This window comes from Sturnus vulgaris, chromosome 11, assembly GCF_052056855.1.
Source record: "Sturnus vulgaris isolate bStuVul1 chromosome 11, bStuVul1.hap1, whole genome shotgun sequence".
NCBI lineage: Eukaryota > Metazoa > Chordata > Aves > Passeriformes > Sturnidae > Sturnus > Sturnus vulgaris.
The window spans coordinates 11,984,654-12,004,458 of NC_142253.1; the positions used below are offsets into that span (position 1 = coordinate 11,984,654).

At 44.6% G+C, this 19,805-nt stretch overlaps 1 protein-coding gene across 2 annotated transcripts in view; it reads right to left on the minus strand.

Moving 5' to 3' along the window:
- Window positions 1-19,805, minus strand: part of FLNB (filamin B) — an 88,580-nt gene that overhangs the window by 14,110 nt on the left and 54,665 nt on the right. Inside the window, exons 16-35 of one of the 2 annotated variants that reach the window (XM_088171464.1) lie at window positions 19,654-19,767; window positions 19,018-19,161; window positions 18,556-18,679; window positions 18,146-18,306; window positions 17,526-17,616; window positions 17,119-17,288; window positions 14,968-15,085; window positions 14,004-14,266; window positions 12,807-13,404; window positions 12,412-12,585; window positions 11,876-12,038; window positions 11,332-11,492; window positions 10,478-10,645; window positions 8,857-8,980; window positions 8,443-8,599; window positions 6,692-6,881; window positions 4,622-4,869; window positions 2,803-2,877; window positions 2,008-2,110; window positions 975-1,115 (exon numbers count right to left, since the gene is read on the minus strand). In XM_088171464.1, coding sequence (XP_088027590.1) covers window positions 975-1,115; window positions 2,008-2,110; window positions 2,803-2,877; window positions 4,622-4,869; window positions 6,692-6,881; window positions 8,443-8,599; window positions 8,857-8,980; window positions 10,478-10,645; window positions 11,332-11,492; window positions 11,876-12,038; window positions 12,412-12,585; window positions 12,807-13,404; window positions 14,004-14,266; window positions 14,968-15,085; window positions 17,119-17,288; window positions 17,526-17,616; window positions 18,146-18,306; window positions 18,556-18,679; window positions 19,018-19,161; window positions 19,654-19,767 — 3,487 coding nt within the window. The remainder of the gene's footprint in view (window positions 1-974; window positions 1,116-2,007; window positions 2,111-2,802; window positions 2,878-4,621; window positions 4,870-6,691; window positions 6,882-8,442; window positions 8,600-8,856; window positions 8,981-10,477; window positions 10,646-11,331; window positions 11,493-11,875; window positions 12,039-12,411; window positions 12,586-12,806; window positions 13,405-14,003; window positions 14,267-14,967; window positions 15,086-17,118; window positions 17,289-17,525; window positions 17,617-18,145; window positions 18,307-18,555; window positions 18,680-19,017; window positions 19,162-19,653; window positions 19,768-19,805) is intronic. The other variant, XM_088171466.1, reaches the window with a different exon arrangement.

Sequence of the window (19,805 nt, forward strand, 5' to 3'; positions counted from 1 at the left end):
GCAGCTGAGACAGTAAAAAAATTGATTCATGACAACCTTCAAGAAAAACATTATGGCACATCATCTTTCTATCCCAGCACAGGGTAATGGTCTTAATGAACCAATACATCAGACAGGTAAGCACCTATGGGGTCCATAATGAAGAGCTGAAGAGACTGAAGCAGCACCATGCATCACACCACTGAGCTCCCTACTTCAGCTTAAGTTTTGCTGTGTTTCTGTACAAACAGAACCAGCAGTCCCTCTCAGGCAGTGCTGAAGGTATTTTGTCTCATGTCTACACATCCTTCTACAGGTCTGCCCCTTTCTGCCCAGCTCCCCAAAGCCAGCATGCCCGGAGAACTGAAGGGCAGCCACAGCCTCCAGGCGAGGCAATGCTTCCATTGGGGAGCTGCTGAAGCAAGGAGAAAAGAGGAGAAACAGAATGAAAGGCAGTGGTTTCTGCTTGTTAAGAAGCAGCCAGGAAGAAAGAAAGATTACAGCATAATATGCATGTGTGGTTTATTTTATTGCAATCAGATAGAAAGAGTAACTATAGTATTTTAGCCAATCAGTTCTCCCCACAGTTTTGAGAATTTTTTGCCAATGCAGTTTTAAGGATAAACACAGACTGTAACCAGTAGTTTTGTTGAGCACTATGGCAGTAAATTTCAACCCGAAAAACTGGCAGTTAGAAAATTGTATGTTTCTTCTTCATAATAAAATGCCACAAAAGCTAGTTTCCCAAAACCAACATCCATTTTAAGCCTGGCTGGTACTATTAAACCACTATGGAAGTTCATATGTGCTGGCACTTACTCCTTTGCTTTAGTTCTCTCTGGACTACTTGCAGAGAAAGGGCCACTGAATGGTAAAATATTCTGGGCAGATCTTTCCACAGCACATATGATTTAGCTATAGAACCTCACCAGGGAGCAGATGCATCAGCAGGACTCTGCACTCACATTTGCATCACTTGCTTCATCAAGACTTACCTGGGATGTGATTTCCCATGTATTTTATGTGCATTTCATGCAGCCCAACCTCAGTAGGAGCATATTTCACTGTTACTGTTCCATCTTTGTTATCCACAATATCTGGTGTATCCGTCTTTCCAGAGGGCATGTGTACTTCCCCTACAAAAGGCCACCATGGGAGTTATAGAAGGAGAAGCTGCCTGCTTCCCCTCTCCCACCCACAGAGAATTGTCTAGCCCTTTTAAAAGAGCATTTTAAATTGTTAAATTCCTTACCCACAGGCACAAATAGGAGACTAATGGGAACACTAACCAGACATGTTTTCTACTTAAGCTACATGAATACAAGGCAGTGGTAGACATCTGGCAAACGGTCCTGTGACCTTACAAACTCTACAGGCAGGGCTGTTTGCTGCAGCCATGGAGCTTTGCACAGCAAGCTGCATAAAAACACTAATCTACCTCGTAGCAAGTTGCTCCCTCTTCTGCTGCACTTTTGAAAATGAAAGATTTACTTTTCCTTCAAGCTGGGACAGGCCAGGGCTTAGGGTGGGATTGCTGAGCTAGAGGGCAGAGGGGACACAGGCCTTGTGTGCTGGAGCTTAGTGCAACCAGGGTGCTACTGGAGCAATGCTCTCAGCTGCCAGACCTGTAGAAGAGGGGTCACCTGCTTTGGAGAAGGTATATAACAGGAATGCAGAATTAACTGCTTTACAGCATCTGCAGAAAAGAAATAATGGAACTTATTAAGGATGCATGTAGCTGCTCCAGCAGGGAAAAAGCATCAACAGGCCCGACAGTGCAGTAGCTCACAGCCTAGCACTGAAGGACACAGCAACACCAAGAATCCCTTCACTTAACTCAAACCATTGGAGGGGTATGTCCTACTCATCCTCAGGGGGTGCCACTCAATGTGAAATTAAACAGCTACATTGCTGGCAGGATACAAACCTCCCACACACACTGTGGTCTAGACCACCCAGTCTGTTAGCTGCAAAAGGATAAATACACCAACAAAAAGCAGAAATCTCCCTGAGAGGCACTCCAGGTACCTGTTATTTCTCCTTTCCTTACAGCAAATGGGATAACCATATCAAAGGGCCTGAATCCCATGCCATTCATGTCTCCAACAGGGACATAAGCTTCTTCTGTAACCTAAAGGAAGCAAAAAGATGGGTCACTTCAAAAAGGCTGGTAGAGCCAAATGAGCACCGAGCAATTCCACTGAAAGCACAAGCAGAAGAGAGTGTGCGGTGATTATTGCAGCCAGCCAAGGACTGGGCTCAACCAGAGCTCTCCTTTACAACACCACACCGCAGAGCAGAGCAAATCAAACATGGTGCGGATGGAAGACATGCTGGAAAAAAGTAAGAGATAAAAATGGAACACAAAGGGATGGAAGACAATGTACTGCACACAAGACCCAAAGTGGCTCCATCTGAAAGGATTTAGTTGCTTAAGGCCTGGAAGAGAAAGTGATTTTTAGACGGGGTAGAATGATTGCAACACAAAATGGACAAAAGAAACAAGTTTCACAATGCGACTCTGAACTCAAGACACTGTGATTTTACTGGGAAAACAAAGCAGTGCACTCAGGGTGCTTTTGCCAACAGCAGACATTTCAGAAGTGGAAGCTGTGGGTGCAATGATCCTCTTCATATTTACATGAGTTTATTTGGAGACTCCCTTCAAGCAGCAAAGAAAAAACAAGGTCTGGATCCCAAGAACAATTGATGAAACAGAAAGAATGAACACAATGACCAGAGCGATCAAGCAGTCCCAAGAAGCAGGCTGTCATCTGAAATGGAACACAGATGAGGAGCTGAAAAATGTAAAAAATTGTGTACCCAAGGGCGGAATCCGGGGGGGGAAGCGCCCACTGGCTCCTGCGACTGTGCGGCGACATCATCTGCATCTACAGCCTGGGCAGGGTAGAGGCAGGTTAGTTGTTACTAGATGTTATTCTGGCACGGAGGCATTCCCACCTTCCACAGTTCAGAACACACTGCTCCTTCTAGTTGAACACCTTCCTCCCACTACATAGCCCTCCCAGTCCTCTTGCCATAGCAAAGACCCGGATCCAGTCAGGGAAGCTGGGAAACTGCCCTTATCCACAGGCACTGGGCTAAGCCACCAGTGGCAGAGCAAAGGGACAGTATCTGCTGTTGTTGGATGCTTGAGAGGGAAGCAGAAAGCTGTGCCTGAACACTGGTGGAATTGAATATCAGAGTTGCTTTCTTATGGGACTGATGCAGTGAGGGAAGGGAAAGGTTTAAACCTAAGATGAGAGTCCCTGAGCAGCCTGACATGCCAGCTGGGAGGCAGGGGAGCCGGCTGCTGTGGGAACGCTGCTCTGGCTCATGCTCCTGGGTGAATGACCCAGCCCACGTCCAGCCATAGCAGCAAAGCCATTCTTGTGATTCATAGCTGGGACTGCGTCGTCAAGACACCCAGTGTGTTTTCCCCTGGCGCAGCCGCTCTTCTCATCAGGCATGCCAAGAGCATGACTTGCAAATTCCCATCTCTCCCATGAACCCAACACGACTGGCTGGGACTGACACCCATGCAGGCAGCTCCCCCAGGATCAGCCATCTCTGCCCCTCCTGCCCATTTACACACCACTACAAACCACCCTAATGAAATAACCCACTCGAAACTTCTGCAAGGATGGAGTCCACTAAGAAAACCAATGCAAAACAGAAATGCTGCTGTTTCAGGATTCTCTGTCCCCAGCTGAGACACCTAATTCAAACACATACTGCATCAGTCAGCTAGGAAGTGGGAATTTTGGCTGGCCAGGATTGGGCTCCCTGACCTCGAGAGGCATTTCCTGTGGTGAACCTTGAGCAGTGACCAAGAAAGTCATCTCTCTCAAGGAAATCTTCAGACACCCGTAGCAATCTGCCAGGCTGACAGGTAGGAAGAGCCAGAGTTGCTCGCCCTAGGGACTCGCCTGTGAGCTCTATCTGGACTCAGTACAAGTACAGCCCTGTGATTTCAGGGTCCGAGATGCACCAGAGGCTGCTTGGGTGGAGATTACAAGTCTAGGAATTGTTTTGCCAACACAGAGGGATGGTCTTCACAAGATGGGTTTCTGTGAGCCCTGAGAGGCACCTAGTCTGCTTCCCAGGGGGCTGGGATATTGTTTGCTAAATGTGGAGTACAGCACATTGGAAGGAAGATAATTAGAAGGAGGGGGAATTTGGCTGAAACAGTTTAACTAGCACTTACAAATCATTTTAAAGTATGAGCTAACAGTCTGCTTCCCTGGGATCTGTCAGCAGACCGTTCCTTATTTTGGGATCAACTTAATAAAAAGTGAGAGACAGAGAATGCAGAGCACTGTATCTGACAATGGCCAACATAATTAGTTGTAGAAGCTGATTACAACCCTTACATCATTTAGAAAAAGAACTACATGGTCAGGAAATGAAAAACAAATTTCTTCAGAAAAGCCAAGTCTTCATCCTCTGATGGTTTCTATCCCACTTCACTTAACCATATTGCCTGCCCAAAATAAGCTCTGCAAGGAACAAGGATTCATTAGCTCCTACTAGCCTAATAAATATCTGAACAAACATTTACACACAGAGTTAACCTATTGCTGAATAGAACATGGCAGCAGGAATCTGAGTGGGAGGTACTTCTGGAGCAGAACTGGCTTACCATGACAGTGAAAGGACTGTTGGGAATGTCCACCCCACCAAAGCGGACATAAATCACATAGGTTCCTGGTTTGGCAGCGGTGTAGAAGATATCGTAAGTCCCGTCCTCATTTTCAACAACATCTGCTTCAGCTTCTGTCCCATCTGGCGTCAGGACAGTACACGTCACTTTTCCCTTCCCTGCTGATTTGGCGTCTACCACAAAGCCAACCTCCTCACCAGTCTTCACAGTGGGTGCAATTCCAGGACCTACAAGGCAATTTTCATTACAGAAAGAGTTCACAGGACAGTTTTCCCAGGCAGACTGCCTGTGAGACGCCTGGGGAGCACAGCACCAAGACACTCAAGACACTGGCCCCAGGGAGTTACTGATGTGATACTGGGAGCAGAGATGTACAACAAGGGACATTTGTAAAATTGGTCAGCACAGTGGTATGCAAGTGCTGGCTACCAGTCCTCCTTCTATGCAATCAGAGAGGCTGGATGGGAACAGAGAGGAAAAAAGCTAAGTTTGAAGAAAGCAATGCCTTAACCCATACTCTTATCTTCCTACTCCTTTAAGCAGAGCCAAAGGCACTTTCTTCTGCCAGCAACTCTGCTGCACTGCTTTAACATAAACCACCCTGTGTAAGCAACTATAAAAGGGCACAGTAGCAACCATGGCCACATTTTCTCCACCATTATCCACAAACGATTTTCCACTGTTCTGCCACACATTCTAAAAAAAGAACATCATGCAATAATGCCAAAATTGTAGCAATCAGCTCTAGCTTGAAGAACACTGTGTTTAAATGAGAACTATTATGTCTTATTTGCAGTAGTACATATTTAATACTCTTGCTTCTGACCCTCACTTGTTACCAGGTAAATGGCTCATTTTCAAGTGGCAATGAACCTGCTGGTTTAATACCTTGGCAGTATTCCAGCACTTACTCCTACAGTGATTGTATTTCAGCTTTACAGCACTGAATCAGAAGCACTTCTTGGAAATGGGAAATTTTAGCTGGCATCTGGCAGTAATCTCCATCTCAGTTACTTTGAATAGTTAGTGACTTGAGTTACTTGCAAGAGTATCAGATCTACCCATTAAGGCATCTTTTAAACAAATTTTGAGGCAAAGAGGGTATCTCTTTTTTCTTCCATTGTGTCAGGAACGTATTTCTGGTTAAAACAACTTGAAAGCAGCCAGCTCATGGACAGGCTTCAGTGCACTCTAACTGCACTATGCCCAGGTCCAGCACAATGCCCACACGCTCTCACAGGTCTACAACAACAGATTAGGTTTCCCTGTTCCATTTGGCCTTGCCTACTTTATCTATTTATTCTACAATCAAGGGACATAATGTTCAGTGGTATTCTTGTAACTAGTTCCTTCACTTTTGCTCCCTGCCACAGCCTCCTGGGAGGTGGGAGCACGCCATGGTGACCAGCCCAAAGCCAAGTTATGAACACCTGTCCTTAAAACCTGTGTGCTCCTACAGTAAAAAATCTGGAGCCCCTATACCAAGGCAATGATTTTTTGAGTCATAGTAGTATCTTATCTTTAGGTTCTCTCCTTCCCAAAAGCCTGTTCAAACCCAGGCCAATCTTGACCAGACAGAAAAGCAGTAGAAACCTCCACTAATACCCAGCCTGAATGGGCTTGGCTAATATAGAAGCAGATGACCAGCTATTTATATCCTCAGAATTAATTCTGTTGTAGCTTGCAATGAAAAGCTTCTTGCAATGCTTACTGAGCATGATGCAGTGGACACACGCATATGTGCTATTTTTAAATCAACCTCACTGAAGTTCTGAGCTAGATTTATTGATGCCAAAATGAGAATCAGACAGTTGCATCTGGCTGTTTTTAACAGCCCAGGCAGTCTGACAGATTTTGCTAAGACTGCAAGAGATCCCTGCTCACCCACGGAGTGGACACTTTTTTATCTTTAGGAACACCCTTTCTGTAAGAGCAGCAGACTACACAAGTCTCAGGCATGTCTTCTACATCCACCACATCCAGTGTACCATGCTCAGAAGGCTTTACACCCAGAACAAACAACAGCAAAGAGAGGAGTCAAACGCTCACCTGTGGCCAAACACTTGCTGGCATCCCCAGCTGGAGATGCCCGGATGCGATAGGGAGAGGCCGGGATATCATCTCCACCATACTTAACACCAATGGTATAGCGGCCTGTTTTGTCAGGGACATAGGTGACCGTGTAAGTGCCATCCTTGTTGTCATGAATGTCCACTCTCTTGGGTTTGCCCTCTTGGTCCTGAGGAATGCAAACCAAAAGGTTTAAGCACTATGAAGGTTTTGAATTTCCTTAGCTGGGGATCATACCTGTTCACAATCATACTTAGCTGGTCTCAAACAGATACAGACCTGCAGCTTTTTGAAGTTTAAAGATATTTTGCTCAAAGACTAGTAACAAAGATAGAGTATTAGGAGCAAAAACGTATCAGACCACTATAAAATAATCCTTGCTATCATTAACTACTCTTTGGTTGAAATGAGGATGTTTATGCGCAGCAAGCCACTTTAATGAACTTTATATTAATTGTAAGAAGTTCAGGCTTCACTGTCACACTGCTGTTGGAAACGAAGAACACTTCACAGGTCCTTCAGGCACAAATAGGCAGTCACACTGTGCAGCTCTGTCCTGAGTAAGCACTGGGTAGCCTTGGGCAGCTGCTCCCTGAAAGGTCAGAGGGCAGGGGGAAGCATTACTAGAGTCTGTCAAACCCCCTGCATGAAGCATCCAGCTGCTGGCACACTGCAAAGTCCACAGTTAAAAGCAGGTTTTTGCAGCCCCTTCAACTACCATTTCTTGTCAGCTGCAAAGCTCAAAGCACTTTAGAAAGTCTTCCAAGCCTGCTTACAGGCAATCACGTGTTGACTCCATTTTGTATTTTATGACTTAACATTGCCTGCCATACAGTATGAACTGCAAAGGACTTGAGATTTTAGGGACAGCATGAAACAGCTTATTTCTTTCAGGAAAGGTTGTGAAACATTTGACGTTCAACAGCTCAGAATAAGAAGCAAACAAATGCTGCCAGAAGGATCACCAATGCATTTCTACCATACAAGACTTGTGGAATTTGATCTTCAAAGCCCCAGCCAGGCTGGGAGCTCTGATAAGCATTTTGGATTCTTTAAGAGCACACTTGCATGCCAGAATTAATGGCAACTGCTTTGGTGCACCTGAGCAGGCATTGAGACAGGACAGGAGCAAGAATGCAGAAGGGCAAGTACAACCAGGCAAACCATGACCTAGGCATGCCAGAGCTCAGCTATGTGCTTTATGGTCCACTAACCAGACACCTTTTCACTGAGGCCACAGAGTCCAGGCATCAGAAACTTCGGAAAGAGTAGTAACAAAGATAAACCAAAACATTCCTGCAGTATCTCCTTAAGCTGCTTATGATTTCTGGCATTTTGGTAATTTATCATAATGTGATGCTCAGAGTGGTCATTATCTCATGGCCTTGCTGAACACTGCTAGAAGACTCCCTCCATTTCAAATGCCAGTATTTTCATAATCTTACAAGAAATTACTTATCTCATTTTGGGAATTTGCAGAGTGTAAGGTTAGGCAAGAGCCAAATAGAGCATATCTGATGACTTTAAGACAGAAGTTTCACAAAAGCAGTCTCAAGAGCTTCACAAATGCAGAGCACAAGACTTTCCTGTACCAGACCTTAGGGTCCAGTCAGCAGCCCGGTCTCCAGGACACTGGGTATGTTAGGATAAAGCTATGAACACTTGTGAAAGGAAAGACTCATGCCCACCTAGAAAATACATTTCCTGTCCTGCTTGGTTTTGTTACTTACCGTGATCTGTACAGCCAGAAGTCCCTGCCCAGCATCCTTAGCATCCACAGCAAACTCCACAGGCAGGCTGGCCAGAATGCCATAGGAACTGAGCCCTGGTCCACTCGCTGTCACTTTACTGGCATCGTACGTAGGAAGCACCTTCACCTTGAAGGGACTTAAAGAGCAACCCATTATTTCCCCTCCTCCCAAGTCAATGGTTGATAGTTGCTGCAGTACAATCTGTGGATACAGTCCTCTTATACTGTCTGCTGCAGCAGGCTCAAAACACCACTGTACCCTGAAGCCATGCAAGGAGCTGCCCTGGTTAAGTAGAAAGGACCACAGCCAGTCCTTAAATGGTGACCATGTGCTAGGAGAAGACAATTGCATTGTTAGATCTTCAGTTCTCCAAAGTTTCTCTTATCACCTTACCTTCGAGGAATCTCTTCATCAGCATATTTGACAGTGATCATGTAGGGTCCCTCCTGCATAGGGGTGTACACAACCGTGTGGGTGCCATCTCCATTGTCCACCACATTAACAGGTCCCACAACTCCTAAAAAAGCAACATATGATTTTCTTGGCTATGCTATTAAAATACAGTCATTTGCTGCACAAAGCTACAAGATGCACTGCTCATTTACAGCTGGCAACAAATGTCAATTTTTTTTTTTTAATGAAAGCAACAGGCATGAATCAATGATCAGTTTCCCTTATTTTATATTCAAAGCCATTGACTCGAGATAGATTTTTTTATCCACTGCTCTCTGGGCTCCCATCTTCTTGCTGTAAACAAAAGCATGCATAAAAATAATGGAGAAAGATTTGCTTTTCAGTACAGTCTAGGTCAAGAGCAATTGCTAAAAGTGCATTGAAGATCTTTCAAGATAGAAAATCAGTAATGCTTATCATCGTCTGCACTGTCATTTACAAGATTACTTATTATTACTGGGATTCACTGAACAGAATTGAGCTCTAAAGCCAGTTGGTGAGCAGCATTCACCAGCTGAGTCTTTCACAATCAAGTGTTTAGAAAGGCAGGCTTGCTGCCTAGGCAAGAACACCCTGCAAGCTGCCAAAGATCTAAGAAAGCAGGATCAATTATTTCAATTTGCATTAAGCTAAATCTACAACAGATTATGTGATATATCAGTTCAGATCAACACACAAAGCAGTCTACAATTACAACTTGGCTTTAAAACACAGAAAGGATTAGTAGTAAAGCAAGCACAAAAGAAATGTATATAGTTGCCATGCACAGCCTAAAAGCAACATCGTTGGTTCCCACTCCCTCCTGCAGATGATTCTTGCTGTTGCCAACCGGATTTCCAAGAACCAAAACTGCCAGTAGTTAGTGAGAGTTCAAACCTGTCTCAGTGTCACCCTTTGGGCCACCTTTAAAGAAATCCGAAATTGCTTTCAATGGGGAGCGCCATCCCTCGGAATCCGTCTCATCCGCTAGAATTAAAGAAGTGTTACCTGCGAGGCACCTGCACGGCAAGACCTGACACTCCTGTGGGGAGGCAGCTCTCACCTTCCAGCAAGGTGAGACTTGCAGTCAACAGGTACTCACTGCCAAGATACTGTGCCACTGAGACACAGCTTTCTAGGTTAATGCAAACACCATTAATGCTATCACTTGAGGACCACTGAGCAGTTTCACCATGATTCAGAGACTCCTGCAATCCACTGACACAGGTTTCCCAAGCCACTGTTCACATGTTAGATTTTGGATCTACTTTTTGATGGCTTAAACTTAACACACAATTGTTCACTGGTGATGGTTACTCACATCACTCTTCCCAGCCCTGAAGATTAGGCGATTAGGCTAAAGCCATCAAAGACACTGTCCAAAGCAGCACTACCTAGGACACAGCTCTCCTTTCACAGCATGACATGTGGGTCAGCTGCCAAGGGGCACACGACAGATGAACAGGACCAGAGGGAAATACTCATTCAAGTGGCATCGCCACCATTGCCAGCAGGGCCAGGACCACATTACCTGCCCAAACACAGATATGGGCACAGCCAGATGGAATCCTTTGGTTCTTACCTCTGGGTCCTGTCACCACCACTTCAAGAGGTGCTATTCCTGCCTTGCTGGTGTCCACAGTGAAGGACTGGGGGATTTTGGCTCGAACAGCTGTACCCAGACCTGGTCCTGCAATCTTCACCTTGCTGGGATCCACAACATCCTTCACAGGAACCTTGAAAGGACTGCCTGGAAGTTGACATAGTAAGTGGTAAACACCACAAGGTTAATAGTTACAGAGAACAGAAGATCTTTTTTCTATACTTTTCCTTGGGCTTTTTTATTACTATCCCTCTACTGCAGGCAGGAATGACAACCCCACAGCCTCCACACTATCCCTCAGCTTCTGCAAAAGCCAGAAATGTAATGATGGTGCTTCTACATTTTTACAGAATTGTTGACAACAATTCTGTTGTGCCCCATCTGCTTCTCACACCTCAAGAAAAAAACAAAACATGAAAGAAACCAGAAGTGTGAATAAAGCTTCATGGAGGCGGCACATTTCCTTATATCTTACTAAGTTCAGTATGTCAACAAAGAGAATGGGAACAACAGGAAACATCTCTTCTTATTGCAGAACAGGATCTTTAATGCATCCACATATCAAAGGGCTATTTTCATGACCTGAAGTATTACACACCACTTCTGTATAATACCAGTTATTTGTCAAAGGTTAGTGTCCCCCTTCCTGTTCCACTCATTTGTACCCATCTGAGCAAATGCCACTGCCTTTTCTGCCTGAATTCTGAGGAAAAGCAGAAAATTAAAATCACATCAACAGCCCATAGCACAAGCAAGATGCAGTCAACTAAGAACTCTGAGTTCATAGTTTGACTTCTTCCCTTTTCTGAAGGCCACTGAGAAGGAGCTCTTACCAGGAATATGCTCTCCCCCATACGTGATGTTAACATCATAATCTCCTGGAACATAAGGAACATACTCGGCACTGCAGCTCCCATCTTTGTTATCTTTACAGCTAATTTTAGATTCTGAAGGTCCTTCAACAGTTATTCCAAGGCCACCAATTCCTGCCCCTCTGCAAGACAGAAACACACACTGTTAGAATCACCTGCTTCTAAAGCAGTTTTGTAGTCTCCACATACTCTGTCTGCTTTTCCTCCTTTTTGGAAATGTGGTATCCTGACTTCCCATGTTCAGCCTTCAGCATGTGCTGGCAGGCAAAGCTGTTCAGCACTACCTCACTCAAATTTTCCTAGAATATTCTCCTCAGTAACTATCAATCCCTACTGTCAAATGTTTGCAAAACAGAGTAGCTGAGGTAGCACACACAGTCATGAGCTGGATACAGCTTGGCCCTTTTTATAAATATTTGTACTGAGTTTAGCATCCTGCATTGCACACACCACTACACTCCTCCCCCCCTCAGATATTCCTTCAAGATCAAACAGGCCCCATCACCTGGTGACAACTGAAAAGGCATTTGGCTGATTTGTGAAGGCTTCTATAAGTCCAGGTCCTTCTGCCTTCACACGTGATGGATGGCAGCCCTCTGCAACATTCACTCTGAAAGGACTATTTGGCACAGGCACATCATCATATGTCACGCTGACTGTGTGTGGACCTGTTAAGAGAGAAACATCTCCTGAATTCCCTAAATATGCTCATCACTTAACATAATTCTACAAGCTGCTACAGACTTAAATGTCAGTATATGGGTAAGAGTTTCCTCTTGCATTTCACAAGACTTCACTAGTGTTTTGTAACTGAGATTCCATCTACACTGTTCTTCTCAAGACAAGTTACTGTAAAAGTCAGTTCTTCAAGTTAAAATAGAGCTACTTCCTGCAGAATCAGCTCCTCTACTGGCAGATCTCTTGCAAAGAAGCCAACAAGTTACTGGCAGACCTCAGGGGTTTGCCAAATGAAAGCGGCAGAAGAGCTGCTGGCTCTTGGTTTTCCCCTTTTAAGTAAAAGAAAACAAGCCCCGAGGTTACCCTTTTCAAACGGCGTGTACTCCACTGAATATGTTCCATCGGCGTTGTCTTGGATGAGGCAGTCTGTGGGGGAGCCAGATGGGCTCGTGATCTTTGTCCTGATGTGGTCACCACCAGCCTTTGTTAAAGGTCGAGCATCCACAGTAAACTCAGTTGTAGCTTCTCGGAAGACATCTACAGAAAATGTTTTGAAGAGTCACTTCAAGAAGTGCATTTATTCCAACAACAAAACATTTGGTGAAGCAGCATGAAAAACAACTTGTTTGGGATCATGAGGCTCCTGTCTGTCCAAGGATCACCATGGAAACACGCAAGGCTTTTACAACTTTCAACGCTCAGAATACTCAGAAAGGACTGCATGTCCTACAGATTCTAATAACAACACTTAGTCTCACCTTTTCCTTCAACTCCTGGCCCAAACACTTTAACTCTGCTTGTGTCCACAGCTGGCTCCACTTTGACCCGGGCTGGGAATTTAGGCACTTGCTCTCCTCCGTATCTCATCTTGATGGTGTACATGCCAGCCAAGAGTGGCACATAGGTAATGACATAGGTCCCGTCTTTGTTATCATCAATCTGGACCTCGGCTTTGGAACCGGTATCTGACACCATGTCCACCCGCAGGTCCCCGGGACCCGCCTCCGTGCAGTCAACATTCAGCAGCCCTGCCTCGCCCACTTTACCACGCTCCAGACCTGGGCCTGTGGCAATGACTTTAGAGACATCAAATGGCATTTCTATATCTGCCTTAAAGGGTGAACCAGGAATGTGAACTTCTTCAAAGAGGATGTTTACAAAATATTCTCCAGGCTTCGTAGGCAGGTAGGAGACAGAGCAGGTTCCATCGCCGTTGTCCGAACATTCAATTTTAGCTTCGCATGGGCCTTCTACTGTCAAACCCAAACCTCCAGTTCCTGCCCCTTTGGTATCTATTGTAAATTGGGCTGGTTTTCCAACAAGGCCCCCTCGAAGACCAGGACCATGAGCTTTTACCTGAAAGAGAATATGCAGTTGAGCTAAACACCCTTTTCCATGTTATTGCCAGAAAACTTGCTAGTTAGACACGCTTGTGTGTGGGACTCGATTAACAGGCTCTTAAAAATACACAGAAGGCACTGTTTCCTTTGCCACTCAGCCCATTTTTACTGTAAAGCTGGTACTTCTCCCCCAAAAAGATTTCTGGGCAAGGATATTAATAATCTCACCATAGCTGGTTTTACACAGCCATGGGAAATAAAAGATGGAAATGGCTGTACACATGTTTTCCTTGAAATATATTTCCTTAGAAAAATAGCATCTTAATACAGCAGAGATGTTTATCAGACAAACTGCTATTAAATTAGGAGCAATACTTAAATTTGCCACACTATGCAGGATGCTTGCCATATTTCTGATTAGTTCAACTTTTTTTCAAATACAGTGTTACAGGAATGAATTCTACAAGTCATGGAGGCTGCAAAAGGAATCACTGAGAACTCTGAGTAAGATGTTCATGGGTATGTTCTGGCCAAGACCAAGCCAAGTCTCATGCAATAGCCCACGATTCAGTTTCCAGGTATCAGTTGCTGCTACAGCCTACACTGTTCTCTTACCTTGGAGGGGTCTGGAGGTAATGTGGCCTCCACAGTGTAAGGACTCCCAGGGATTGGGTTGCCATCATAACTCACATCCACCACATACAGTCCTTCTTCCCGTGGGATGTATTTTGCAGTGCTGCACTCCTTACCCAGAACTGGTTCCACCAGACACGGCACAGCTTTCCTCATAGGACTGGAAATATTAACCTCTAGTTTACCTTGCCCACCAGCTCCTTTGGTGTCAATTACAAATTCCTGATCCTTCCCTACTTCCACTCCTGAAAAAGACAAAGCCCATATTACATTACTTACTTAACATTACTTAACAATGGTCCAAGCAATCTCCCATGTACATATCACTGAGGGAGCAGGTACTGGCAGAGCCCTCCCCAGTCTGCATTCCTCCACAGGCAAAAAGCCCTCTCAAGCCAAACAAAATGAAAAAAGAAACAAAAACCAAATGCTTTGGTTAATTGACACTACAAAGCTAAAGCAGAAAAAAAGACTGTGAGGTGTGGTCTGACAATATCAGAGGCTCGTTTCACGAAAGCAACAATATTTCACAGCCTTAAATTCTTCCACTTTTGGAAACCAAAAAGACTGTATGATCGACACTGTGCATTGTAACAGTTCGATATGTCTGAACAGCCATCTAGACCTCAGGGAAACAGAATTCTCAGTGAGTGCCCAGCCTGGTGAAGCATCCAGCTCCACTCACCACAAAGGACTAAACCCCAAACGTATGTTTTCTCCAAATTATTATACAATCTTAGCAAAAAAAGAAATCCAAATTGAAATTCAGTTCTCAAGAGGACCACCTAAATAAATGTAGTCAAGTTATAAAGCTGGAGCTGGTTGATCCCCAGCTGTAGCAAGTTAAAAAGGAGATTGTTTTGCCTGCTCCTGTTCCAGCAGGACATGTTGGCTGTCACCCAGACTCCAGAGACCCTTCAGAGACTTCCAGCCCACAGGTACTTACTGTTTTCAAGTCCATTAACTCTAACTTTGCTTAGATCTAGAGGAGCAGCAACGCCCACTGTGAAAGGGCTTTTAGGGATAGGATCACCACCGTAAGTCACCGAAACCTTCATTGGACCCTAGTTGGAGAATTTACATGTTAGCTCAGTTCCTCACTTCACACAGACACACCAATACCCAAGCAGTACATAACCACATCAACTAATCTATTTTATCTGGCCACAGCCAAATTTATTGGTTTATGGCCACTAAAGTTCTCATGCCACTGCACTCCTTCAAAGTACTAAAAGGTTTTTATTTAATATAGGAAGAGCAAAAAAGACAGTTGTCTCCAACATTTAATTAGACTATATTCAAGCTGCCTGGCAAAGCCTCCAGCTCAGGCTGGCTCCCACCATCCCAGTGCTCAGCCCCAGCAGCTGAATGAATGTCCCACTGCTCCAGACCAGGTATCCCCTTCCACCACATGGAGAGGCCAAAGCTAAGACTGCAAAGAAGCCGTATTATTACAGCATCTGAAATACCAGGGGTTTAAGCTCTACAAGTCAGAAAGATTAATGCTCTTGTGTATTTTGGCTGGAATGCTGCACAGCCACGGCAAGATCCAGCCCATGATGTGTGTTCCTTTTATTCTCTCCTACCGCAGTCCATATTTTAGCTATATTCACTGTTTGCTTACTTTTCATTCTTGGCTGGTTCTGCTCCCAAGTGAAATAATCATGGATGTTTCATGCAAGCTAGTGAATAGCTTCCATGATTATTTTTAGTTGTTTTTAGAAAACACACACATGGATAGCTGTAGCAACACCACGAGATAGATAAGGCCAAATGAATAGCATTAAACCAAGGCTGCTCTGCAACTGACGCTGCCCCTCAGGAATTTAACTACCATCCTTCCCCTGCTCTGAAGAGCTCAGTCTCATTCCTAAGCTACTGCTTAGGAACCTGAGGAGGACAGGGTCCAGGAAATAGCTAGGTACCTACAGCATGGAGGGACAATGAGGCTACTCTAATTAATTACTGAGCAGTCTATTTTCTTCTGTTTTCAACTATTGCTCTCCTGTCACTGCTATCCATGAGCATCTCCTGTAAGACCACAGCTCTTCCATGACCCATGGTACTTCTCCAGATGGAAGACCCAAGTGGAAAATCTGGTTTGGGCATCCTGGCTTCTTTCACCAGTGATTTCCAGGTGAAACACAGCAATCTAGTACTGCTCATGAATGCATGGTGTATAGAGGAGTGCTCCCTTCTGCATACCAGCCCTGACTAAACAAGCCAAAGCCTCTCCAAACAGGCATGCCAGCCACATCCTGAGATCATGCTTTATCAAAAAACAAACTGTGTTGCTTCCAAGAATTCTCAGCCAGCATTATCAGCTAAATAATACAGCAGTCTTCCTTGTCAGTTCACTTGTACACAGCTCCATTCAAGGAAGCTGGGGCAGATGACCTAGTGGGGATTTGGTTGCTCAGGAGAACAAGAGCAGCAAAACACTTTCATCTCAGCACCAGAGCACTTATATCCTCAGAAAAAAGAGATTTGTGCATTCTAGTTTTTAGTGGCCCTTTACAAACGTACAAGTACAGTATAAGGAAAAATACTTCTAGTTATTAGGATTTTCCACTTTCAGCTCCTTAATAGTGTTGCTAGAGAGGCACCAACTTCATCATTTGCCTACTGGGAACTAGTGCAGCATCACACAAACTCTTCTTTCTGTCCCTGCTCTGGTTTTCACTCCAGCTCCTTTGACACCAGCATCTTGCTGACAGGCAGCACACTACAAACCCAGCTCTGTGGGACTGTGGCAGCTGAGGCAGCACTCAGCTCCATTGTGGAGTCTGGGAAGCTTTGTCACCTTTCTTCTTCAACTGGTAAGGTATGGAAGGACGATGTGAGCTGTGTGCTACTGTGTCAGTATCTCTCTGCCAGAGGAATGGAAATAATGGCGAGCTATCAATAACTACACCAGAAAAACTGCATTACTGCTTTCTAATTCCCATTGTGCTGCAGGCATTATGGATTCTGGGGAGCAGGATACTCAGGCAAGTTTTTTCTGCTTTTTCCTCTGTGCACAGGTACTGAGAGGGGAGGTCATTACACTACAGCAACATGAGTTGTTCACTCTTGTACTGACAGGATTTGGACCTACCTGCTGTATGGGCGTGTACTTAATAGTGTGGGAATAGTCATAGTTGTCAATGATATCCAGATCCATCACTGCCTCTCCTGGCACTGAGCTGCTGAACTGCACATCCAGTGGTGCTTTTCCAGCTCCCTTTGTGAACACAGTGAAGTGTGTTGGTTTGCCATTTTCCACACCTGAAGAAAAATGTCAATTCTAATTTACACACAGCTCACACAGAGGAACTCATCTAAAGAAGCATTCAGTACCAATAAAGCCCAGTCAAGCAAAATGCCAAGGGAAAGGCATTGCTTGCAACTGCCTGACACCCCACCCTGCTGCTGCATCTCAGCAATGCTCAGCCAGGCTGTGACCATACTGCAACAGCTCCTCATGATCCAGTACTGGTCACACTACATGAACCCAGATCTCACCAGTTTTGTTCAGGCCAGGTCCTTCAGCTTTCACTTTGCTGGCATCATGCGAGGGGTCCACTTTAACTCTGAAGGGGCTGGCAGGAATTTCCTGCAACAGAAACACAACCCCAAAAATTTCCAGGTCACTCTTCACTAGCCAAAATAAAACAGATAATAATTTTAAGATAATTCAGGCCCAATTTCAGCATCTTGAGTAAAATTTCACCTCACTTAAACATGGCCCGAGTAGTAATTTAACACATAGTGCAAAGTTAACAGCCAGAAGTTTGCCTATGTTTTTTATTTTTATGGAAAACATTTTTTCCCTATTTTCCCTGAAAAGTAACTTAGGTTTTTTTTAGTTTAGACAGCAGCCTGCTCCTAATAAGAACATACTCATTCGGCCAGCCCAACACATTACAGAAACTTTAGTGTCCCCAGCCAACTCCTCTCACTTGCATACATGCAAGTATTACAAAAGAAGTTTCCGTTTTTACACTGTTGCAGAAACAGTGACAAAACCAAGTGCATGTGAGCTGAGGTGGAAAGAGCCAGTTGTGAACTGGCAAATGCATTGTGATCAAAGAGCAGATAAACAGATTCTTGAAACATCAGACTGCAAAACGAAGATTACAAACCTCTCCTGCAAAAAGCACTTTAATAGTGTAGCGCCCAGCGGCAGGTGGTGAGTATTTCACTGTGAATGTATCATTAGCATTGTGGATGATGTCAAAATCTATGTCCTCTTCCTCACTGCTGACCACACGAGCATCACACTTAATTCCAACACTGACATCACCTAGGAAAATCAAGTGGAGGTTTTGCTACTGGACAGCACAGACATTGCCAGCCAAACAGCCAGACCATTCCCATTTCTAGCTGAGTCACCATGTTAACAAATGTAACAGATCACATCACTATTCACTGCAATGTTCTGCTCCCCAAGGTTTTTCCACTAAATAAGGAAATCCAGCATGGAACAGTACATTATCCCCTCCTTGCATGACCTGTGATTCTGATACCACAGAACAGCCCAACCTGCTTTTACCTTCTCCTGCATCCGTGCAGTCCACAGTGAAGTGGGTCGGCTCGCTTGCTTTCAGGCCAGTTCTCTCCACACCAGGTCCAAACACTTTGACTTTCTGAGGATGACTCCCCTGACCTATAAGGACCTACACAAATTCACAAGGGTTAGAATCACACATCTCTGTCACACTTGAGATCACAGCCAAGTCAGAGCATTGCTTGGGGAGGAGCTACAGGACAACAGGCGCAAATGAATGACCCCAAATCTCCCAGGCTGCAGCTGGGCTGATATGAGACCACCTCACGAGCTTGTAAAAACAGAAAGATTTATACAAGTGGATAGATAGCGAAAAAAATGAAGCAGAAGGGCACACCTCCTTGAAGTTCACAGAAGGGTTTTATCATCCTAGTTGTACTAGCAAGTAGTTGTGAGCACCAACGTCCCATTTGGCTAGAACTAAGAACTACTCATCTCTGTACTTACCCTAAATGGGCTATTGGGCACATTGGCTCCTCCCCAGACAATAGAAATTGTATGTTTGATTGGTTTAACTGGCACATAGGAGCAGGCAAACACACCATCAGGCTTGCTCTTCATCTGGATCTCAATAGGGTTTCCTTCTCCATCCTAAAAACAGTAATACAAGTAGAAGATTCAGGTACTTCAAAAATGTTGGGCTGTTCCAAAATGTGTCACGTTTTTGTTTTTTTTTTCCCAGAATTGCAGCTTAGAAATACTGAAGAAACATGCAATTTACACTCTTGTAAGTCTTCCTCATCTAACACTTGCTCATTCATACACCATCCTACAACACATAGAAAATTCACAGGCTCAGAGACACTTCAGTGCTTCCAAATGACAACTCCAGGAAATTACACCTTGCTTTGCTGAGGAGACTCCAAGTAAGGAAACAAAGCCATGTACTTCATATACTTCAGAGCAGTCACTTTGTCTTCAGCTGTTGCCTGACTACATTACACAGATCAAAGCACAGAGCTTTGACTGAATTACACATGCCCAGAATTAAGTGGTGTGTGAGTAGAAATACTTAAGGCATTTTTCTAAACAGTATTAAAGCCCTTTTGCTGCAGTTTCACAGAGCTGCCTTTGGGTTTTTACCTGTGCATACATCTTCAGAGGTGCTTTCCCAGCATCCTTGGTTTCAACTGTGAACTCAGCAGGATTGTTCACTATACAGCCAGTCCTCTCCAAGCCCGGGCCATAAGCTTTCACCTAAAAGTGCAACTCAAGAGTATTAGTTAGCAGTTGAG